At 39.3% G+C, this 9670-nt stretch overlaps 1 protein-coding gene across 2 annotated transcripts; it reads right to left on the bottom strand.

Annotated features, from left to right (window-relative positions):
- Positions 1-225: 225 nt before the first annotated feature.
- On the bottom strand, positions 226-7381 carry emc10 (ER membrane protein complex subunit 10). 2 transcript variants are annotated; one of them, XM_035181266.2, is made up of 8 exons: positions 7233-7381; positions 7043-7109; positions 5838-5950; positions 5028-5141; positions 3376-3560; positions 3024-3117; positions 1081-1178; positions 226-528 (listed from the first exon to the last, which is right to left on the bottom strand). In XM_035181266.2, exons 1-7 carry the CDS (start codon positions 7323-7325, stop codon positions 1092-1094), a joined length of 753 nt encoding a protein of 250 aa, XP_035037157.2. In that variant the 5' UTR covers positions 7326-7381; the 3' UTR covers positions 226-528; positions 1081-1091. The 2 variants fall into 2 exon arrangements, with proteins under 2 accessions (XP_035037157.2, XP_035037156.2); XM_035181265.2 differs by lacking the exon at positions 1081-1178.
- Positions 7382-9670: the final 2289 nt, after the last annotated feature.

Raw genomic sequence — 9670 nt, 5'->3', positions numbered from 1 at the left:
TTATTAATCATTTTTTGAGTATGCAGGGAGTTTAATATCTTACAAATATCTAAATTTAACAAATCAGACATTTGTTTTGATTATGTCCAGATCTGCTGCCTTTTAAGGAATATTTATTTCAGAATATCACACTTCATATTATTTTACTGGTGTTACAACTGAATCTGAGACTCAGAGTGAAACAGAAACTGTGGCTGAGAAGTTTAAAAATCTTCAGTCTGCGTGTTCGAGGAACAAATATTTTATTTTCACATTAGTATTAAAAATGCAGTCGTCTGCAGGGCACATTATTTCCTCTATTCTGTACAGGTTTCAGTTCTGTTAGACATTGCCTGAAATAGCATTATGTTACAGCAATTAAAAACTGCTCAAGAGAATTATTTGAGTAAATTTTCACATAAAGAAAAAAACTATGTGTGCCGATCATCGGCCACCTCCGTTGGCTGCTCCGCCCCCAGCTCCACCTCCTGATTGGTCCTGAGCGCCTGACATCATCAAGAAGAGAACAAGAGGAACGATGTACATCCACTGGAGGAGACAAGTACAAAAAAAACAAAAAAAAGGCAGTTAATACAAGAATATCTTTGTTTCCGAAATAACTAATCTGATTGAGATCGCTGACGTGCGTCTACAACAGTTCCAGTTTGGTCATCCCAGATTAGATTCAATCTAATTTCTAAACGGAAGAGAAAAAAAGGTGACGTGTAAAAGTGGGTGAGTGACTGTAGAACAAAAGAAGAAAAACCTCAAGGTCAAACACCAAACAGACGCTGAACAGATTCACACCCACATTTAAGATGAAGGATTTCTGTTCAGTTCAGCATAGAGGCTCCAACACACAAAGTACATTGAATTCAAACTTTTTATTTATCAGTCTGAAATGTATTTGGCATTGAACCTGGAAAAAAAAAAAGAGTGAAGAAGGAGGAACAAGTGGGAAACGGACGAGTGATTTTCAGTTAGTTACATTGCTAAAGAGTTAAAACAAAACCTGACACATGGAGGGGAGGAGGAGGAGGAGGAGAAGGAGGAGGAGGAGGAAGGAGAGGACAGAGGGAACCACAAGTAAGAAAACAGTACTTCAGTGGGTATCAGCTCTGCTCTCTGTCTCCCCCTGCTGGGGGCGTTGCCGAATTGGTGACCATGAGGAAGATTGCACCTCCCAGAATCAAATACCACTGGAACACAGCACAGCACTAAGTCAACACACTGTAACTGGATGCAGCACAGGACAGAGTCAACACAGGTCACTGAACATGGCAACAAACACACAGCACAACGCAAAACAAATGGTGAGATCCATAAAACAGATCAGACGAGAGATGTTTCCAAATATTGGAGGTTGATGGCAGAGAGATTTATTCTAGCTAACAGGGGTTTTTTTGTGTTTCGAAAGTTGAAAATTGAACTGGGCTGTCTGAATTATCTTGGATTGGACGAGTTCAGTTATAGGCAACCGCATCACATGGGGAAACTGGGGAAATGACACTACAGAGCTGGGACTCAAACCAACTCCGGGCGTTTTCACAGCTGACGGTTTGGTTCTGTTAAAACTAACTGTGAGCTATGGCCGCTGTGATCCAGGCAGAATCGGGTACATTTTATCTATGGTGACAAACCTCAAGGCTGAGTGAGAGTAGGTGTAATTTTACCATAAATCCAAACGTGAAACTATCACTGGATCATGTTCCTGGTAGCTAACTTTTCACAAAGCACTTTCCTGATTGGTGATAAATGTGTGGGCAGTTTTTATACAACATGGGTGACCATAGTAGAACATACGTGTTACATATGTGCAGAGTTGAGGGATTTTCCCTTTTCAATCAAAAAGTTTTAGGCCCTATATAGACCTGGTATTAACATCTACCCTGAGAGACCTGATCACAAGTGGACACCATCAAGTTCATCTGTTCAATCCTGCGTTTAAAATGTGTCTCCTGTAACCACAATGTAATGTTGTGCACATGCACTTTGTCTTGTGCACGGTCTGAATGACAATTAAGTGAATCTTGATCCTGAGAAGCTTAAAAATATGTTTTGTTCATTGTGAAACTGTAGTAGGTCAGAGGACACCAGCTGAGGAGGTGGTCCTTCATATGTGGCCCAGGACCAAATTGCCTTCACACAGTGAAATGAATGTGGCCACATGCGTCTCAAACCACCTCCCAATGTGATCTGAGTGATGGGATCTCAGGATACATTTGGGTGCTTTCAGACCTGAACTTTGAGCGGTCCACTTATATTTGAATCACTCAAGATGGATGTTAATACCAGGTCTGAACAGGGTCATACATATGAAGTTAAGAGATTTGTTTGAGTTTGGGCACCTCTGTGTATTTTTAAACAATAAAAAGTGACTAAAGGAAAAAACATAGCAACCACATACAAATCTTACAGTACAAAATGTTGCTTTTTTTCCTGTATTTGTTTCTTAATGATATGCACGGTGCCGTCTCAACTAATAACCCTTTGTAAGCTCTTTATGATGATTGGGAAGGTGAACGCTTTTGAACCAGAAAAGTGCTGCATAACCTGCTGCCTGGTCCGTGCAGCACCACTGAAACAGCCCAATCAGCTAGTCACCAGTCAGGCCATGTGATCTCATCTTTACTCCTCTTGGGTCTTTTGTAAAAAGTCAGTTTAAACACAAACTAGACCAAAAAGGAGAAATGCATCAGTTTTTTTCAATGAACTGAACGAACCAAACAACAGGTGTGAAAACACCCTCAAAACACTAAACCCTACTGGGGGAACAAACAGAAGATGTGCAACCATTTTGACTTTTCAGAAGATATTTATACTTTTCTGCCACAAATATCGGCAAAAATCACAGTACTGATGTTCCTTCTGTGCTATATTTTGCAACATGCACAGAAAATAGTTGTAGTGGGTCTGACGGAGAAGAGAAATTAACAAAATAGGCATTTTCACATATTAACTATATGGCTATAACAATTAGGAGAGTATGTCTTTAAGCAGCACTTGCTGGCCTTATCAGCAGGTTGCAGTGTGCGAGTACTTACATATTTTGCAAAGAAAGATTTCTGCTCTTGTGGATTCTTTGCTTTCTTCTCCGATTCCAGCTCGATTCGTTCAAGGAACAGAGCCGTCTCCGGTCTGTAAGACAGTTGGCAATTAATATTCAAACAAACCCCAAAACAGAGAGTTTATCTGAAAGGCAGAAAAAGCGCAGAGAGACTTGTTCTACCTATGGGAAAATTACAAGAAGCGCCTCAGCCAAGACAAATACAGTATAACTGAATCAAAGGCTCCAGTGAGAGACGCAAGAGGATTTCACTGATGCACAGACAGTTACAGATATGAGAGGCAGCGATGTGCCAACATAAGAAGAGTAGATGAGATGAAAGGACTGACCCAGGTGCATTGACAGGTGGCAAGACACGGAGCGTAGTGTTGAAAACCTCAAGATCAACTTCGTCCTCAACCTCAGTGCCCCGACAGGCCCCAGGTAACGTCACTATAGAGACGCCGATCAGATACCCAGAGACGTCAGTGTTGAGTGTGATGGAGTCGCTCAGATGGGACTCAACCATGGCACACTAAAGGCCAGAATCAGAGGAGAAAACAATTTCATGTTACAGTTACATTGACATCACACGGGTAGTGTCAGAGCCCAGCCGGGAAAAAACAATGTATCGACCTATATATGAATTTTTCGAAATTGGCAATGATTCCTAAGAGGTCATTATCAAGCCATTGAGACAAAGGAAGTGAGGCATGATATTTAAGCTATAGTTTCCAATAACTATAAATAAGAAGAAAACACAAATACAACCAAATACATAGAACAGTTTTATGTAAAATGCAAACACAAATGCACATTTCTGCATTGTTTATTCTGTAAAATAAAAGTTGGTGCATATCTGCAAACATAAATGCAGATACTATTAACTCTGTGTTAGAGCCGATAAGAGGGTTGGGCTCTAGTTAGTATGTTGTATGTGATGATGTTTCATTCATTAGATCTAAATAATGCCTGTTTCGAAAATCTGAATAAACTTAAAAGGATAATTATTTCACACAGTGCAGTTTATTCAAATTTTTGTTTTTCTGGGAGTGATATCATGCTGCACACACCCAAATTAATATAATGCATCTAAGTCAAACGTACTTTTAAGCATTAAAACATGAAGACAGTGAATATTCGCAAATAATTTTAGGTGGCTGTAGGATCACTGGAAGAAAATCCATAAGAAGTCCAGATAAATTGTTCACTGTATAAACAATAACTTTGTGCAAACAATCACAAAATAGCTTAAGACAAAACATTTACTTCATAACATTCCTCATTCAATATCTGTGAATTCTAGCGGCTCCACTTTTAAAACTGTCTTATCTACCAAGTGGTGATGTTTTTTTATAACATTGTGGATTTATTCAACCACTGAAAAAAACAGTAAGATACTAAGTGAACTATTTAGTCACTAAACTAAACAAAATGTCCACTGAGAAAAAATTAATCCACATATTAAAGGTTCGGTGTGTAGGATTTAGTGACATCTAGTGGGGAAGTTGCATGTTGCAGCTGAATGCCCCTCACCCTCCCCTTCCAAGCATGAAGGAGAACCTAATGGTAGCATTCAGGTTTTTAGTTTGTCCTGTTTAGGCTACTATAAATAACATACTAGTGAAAACATAGGATTATTTTAAATTCAATTTTTGACAATAGATCCCTTTCACCTAAATCTTACACACTGGACCATTAAATCAAAAAAGGGAGATATGAGAACACTCACTAGACCAACAAGCAGGTTTACAGCGGTTGTTTCTGCAATGATCATGACAAGGGAGCTCAGGATCATTCATTATCAATTTAAAACCACTCAAGACACTTTCTCATTCGTCCCATCAATGGCACAAATGTTCCAAGAAGCTGTCAGACTTCCAAAACCCCCTCATCTCATCACAGTTCTCTCAGTGTCCTCATACAGTCCTATTGATCAACTGTATGTAAATGATTTTTATCCTGAAGATCATTTACTGGTAAAAATAAGTGAAATACATACGGCTCTGACAAACGCTGTGAGATAACCTTCCATCTGTCGCTCTGTCTGTCTGTCTGTCTGTCGGAAAACACGAGGCACTCGGATTCTGTACAGACCGTCGACAGCAGCCACTTCCTGTGGAGTCATCAAAGTTCAAAACAAGGGTTAGATATTCTTTTTGTATGACTTCAGGGTTGAGAGTTTACTTTTCTTGCACACACATGTGGTGTTATAAAGGTTGATAGTTTTGTAGCACAGTGCACAAAGATGTAGCATGAGTAAACATCTCTGAAAATAATAAGGAGTAAGGAGTAAGGAAAACCATTGTGCAGAGAAAATCCAGCTCCACCTACACTCGTTAATTAATATACTAAATATATAATAAAAAAAGTTACAGTGACATGTATTGACAAAAGATGTTTTCAGTTTATACAGCGGGAACATTACCTATTCACAGGATATTATAACAAAACATATTTAATTAAAAAATCTAAATAAAAGAAACAGGAATGTTTTATGGACTGAAATGTTGAAATAATATAAAACCTTATATAAGCGGAGAAAAAAAAGAAAGATTGTGTCCATTCCACAGTCAGGGGGTTGAAATAACTGTTACATTTGTATTTAGTTGAGTTGATGATGTTGTGAACTATAAATTCATTGCACTGTACGGCCCTGGACTCTTTGGTCTGTTGCTCAAATCTGCTCGTCTACACTCTTTGCAAATGTTGTAATGAAGAAACCATTTACTTAGAAATGTATTTGAAATATAGATGATTACATCATCTCTTTTCTGATTGAAATCTAGTCAACCTGATAATCACAGCTCACCTTCAGTTTGGTTCTGTCTTCCCCCGACAGCTGGTTCTGACTCAGTGAGGCGCTGGGCTCCCTCCCAGCTTTCAACACCAGTGCTCCACGAACCTCAAACTTTGCAACATCATCTGAAACGAGGAGGATGACGTTCAGTGAAAAGAGGACATACAGTATGAATAAACCACAGTCACACATTTACTGTCATTTAATAAAGAAAAAAGAAAAAGCAGTAGGACCATTTTATATATAAAAAGAAAATAACAACATTAACCACATGACTCAATGAGGGATCAGACCATATTATTTCCAAAGATTTATCTACATATTAATAAGAAATTACATTGTACCGCAGTGAAGGCAATTTAAAGTTGGATATGTCACAGCCTTTCACTTTATGACTGAAGAAATTCCCATTTGAATAGGAAATAAATGCATCGTTATTTAATGGCTACCATGTCATGTGACCCACTGATTCCAAACCAATGCTGAATTGTATTATTACCCAATATACCCTTTAAAACGTATAAGAAGCACCAATAAAAAAGATGTGTATCCTATTTGTCTAGGGTAGGGATGATGTCAGGCATTTTTAGGGAACTGATATTTATTTGAGTGTGCGCAGGTTTGTGCAGATCAAAATAAAAAGCAGGATCTAATGAATTTAAATGTGGTTTAATAAGGGGAATGTGGAGGAGGTCTGTGCAATACTGAGTGAGATTCTTCTTTAAAACATTATATTCATTTGAAACATAAGAGGCACTAATATCAAATGAAATGTGTATTCTATTTGTCCAGGGTAGCAATAATATCTGATCTGGTTTCAGTGGGTCACATGAAATGGAAGCAATTAAAAACAGTTACTTAAATGATCCCTCGGTGAAAGTCTGTCGAAAATCCAACCCACTGTGGTCACTGTCGTTAAATGTGATCAATGGAAATAGGTACAATTAACTAAACTAAAATATTGTTTACCCTTCACACCGAGATTTATAGTAGACCTTTAGTAGCAGTTCTGAAAAATGTCCATTGATCAAACGGGTCAATAAATGTACGTAAAAACGTCAACAAATACTAAACTGAGGGATTTTAGAATGGACTCTGGTGTGAAGCACTCTCCATTGACTTTAGCATGGCTACCAGCACTAGCTAGCTAACCGGCGTGACCACTAAACACAATACACACAACGACGGTGATTCAACGATGATAGAAACCACCTCACCGATTTCGAAGGAGTGTTCCAGAGGCACCGAGAAGCCCCCGAACTCCAGGTCCAGGGCATCACCGACCTGGAAACAAGAAGGAGCCCCACCGTTAGCCTTTAGCCGCTAATGCTAACCCCACCGCTAACAGGTGCAGTTTCCGCTTCCCTGCAGACAAATGTTGGAAATCTCGGATATTTTTACACTCACCCTTCTGCCGTTATTACAACACACAAGTGTCGTGCACACAAAGAGCAAAACAGAACAAACAACTGCGATGTTAAATGGAAGTGACCGAGCCATTGTGACAGGAACTACCACCGGAAGACAGTGTCAATTTGACAACAACAACGTCAGCAGCATTTCCGGTGTTTTTTCACAACAAAGCCCATCAAAGGAACATTTTCTTCTCTTCCTTTTTCCTTTTCTTTTCTTTTCTCAAAACACATTTAGGGAGTTTTTCATCCAACTAAATTTATTTTTGTCTTCAGTTCAGTTTATGATGACATTTTTATCTACTGCGATTATCCTAATCTTTGTTTTCAATTAATGTTTTCATCACCATTACATCTTTGCCTTAAGTTGAGAAATTACTTCATTATTCAAACATCACAAAACGTAGTTTACGTCATTCTTTTGGGGCTTAAATGATTGGCAGCTTTAAATGCTGGCGACAAGGGAAATGTCATCTAAACACGCAGACACACAGTTATTTGTCAGCACTGAGCTATTTAAAGGCACGTATTGACCTACTTGTGCGTTGTTAATAAATTCTTCTCAATATAATATCAACTTTACTTTTCACTTCTGTTTTTGAACATGCGATGCTGTGATCCTCTGTGCAGGCGCTGCTGCGTAGGAGCATTATTTTACTCTTTAAATTTGTAAAGGTGCTTACAGTCGTGTCTTTGTCTGCTGTCAGAATCCAACTAATGAAGCAGGATCTGTGCTGCTGTCTTGTAACATGTCAGCGGCAACTTTGAGAAAACAAAAGCACCTCTCATTTCTATTTTTGGCTCCCTAAATTTCAGCTTAGTGCCGCTCTAAATTTTGGTTATGTAAGTTTGTAATTTCATCGATGATGTACCTAAAATACAAGAAATACTCAATCTGTCTTTTCTGTGTATCCCTTCATATTTAGAGCATTATTTACTGTAGAATATGCATAGGATTAATAAATCATTACAGCCGCCAAGCAGCACACGTTTTCACTCCTGTCGATTTGTGTTTTGTGTTTGTGAGCAAGATGACACAAAAATAACTGAACAGTTTTTAATGACACTTGGTGGAAGGATGCAGTACGGTATCTACAGTGTATAAGCATGTGTAACTTGATACAGCCGGTTGAATTTAAGGGGACTGTTTGGCCTTGGCCGAGGTATATACACTCTGCTGTGGGCCATCCTTCTCTTAATTTGCTGATTGGGTCAGACAGATTCCAACAAACAGAGTGTAGTACCTCTCCTTGTCATTACAAAGAGGTTCCAGTACCTTGAAGTCGGTGCAGTGCTGTGAACATTCATCACAACCTTGACTGTGGATGCACTAACACGTCCAGGGCCAACAGAGGCTGCTAACAGACCAGAAGAGGCCCGCAACCTCTGCCTCACCCCCGCTCCTTTTGAAAGGGCTCTTAAGGTGCCCTTTTATCAATTGAGCACTAAATATTTATGTCCTGTGATGAGGAGATTTAACATCCTTTAGTCTGCACTTATACATTCTGTGTCAAACACGGTATTATTCAACCAAATGTGCTTTTTAAAGCGTAAACCTGGACTCAATCAGAGCTGCACTGATCTGAAGAACTACATCAGTGGCTCACTGTTCGTCGACTCTGTGTGTTCATCCAGCTGTGACAGGCTGCTGTTCACATCTGGCATCAGAGCATGTGTCACAGAACATGCGTCTCCAGTGAGCTCTGCTCTCTTTCCGTTTCATGTGCGAGACCTTGAGCACTTTCTTTGTCGTGGTGGGTGCGGGCTGTAAAACTGGAGAAGAGGATTCCTGTGGACATTTAATGCCAAGTTTGTTCACACAGGCACAAGTGCTGTAGCCAAGAGTGCCTGGGAGGCTTTTTAAAAAGCAGGGACCGCCTGATGGCAAAGGGGTTTTAGAAGCCTACCGTGTAATCGCAATGTCCCGGGTTAGATTCCCGCCAGGGTCTCCCTCTTTATTTCCTCTCGCTCTTTAATGCTGTCCCCGTTGAATAAAGACAAAAATACAAAAAAGAGGAGAATAAATGTGATTATATATTGAATGTCGATTTGCTGTCTTTCAATGGAGGTAAGCACTTGACTTCACACCTATTTTATGGATATTAATAAATTGAGCATTAAGAATTGTTTTTGGACTCAGTCATACCTGCATTTAAAACCAACATGTGATCAGCTCAATACCCATTTTAGTCCTAAACTGGACAATCAGTTTTAAAACTGTCAGTGCAGAAAAAGCTGCTGGAAGATCTTTTTTCCTTAATACAGCAGCGTCTCAGTGACCTTAGTTTTTTAGCAGCATTCGTTTAGCTCAATATAGACTCAGTGAGCACAGGCTATGATATGTTACTCCTCCAAACAAGAATTTATAAATGATGTTGCTGCTCTTTTCCTCTGGGCCCGTGTGCAATTAGATCCTGGCTTCACTTACTCATT

The sequence above is a fragment of the Hippoglossus stenolepis genome, chromosome 16 (assembly GCF_022539355.2).
Source record: "Hippoglossus stenolepis isolate QCI-W04-F060 chromosome 16, HSTE1.2, whole genome shotgun sequence".
In the NCBI taxonomy this organism is placed as follows: Eukaryota; Metazoa; Chordata; class Actinopteri; order Pleuronectiformes; family Pleuronectidae; genus Hippoglossus; species Hippoglossus stenolepis.
This window is presented reverse-complemented; position numbering and strand designations above follow the sequence as displayed.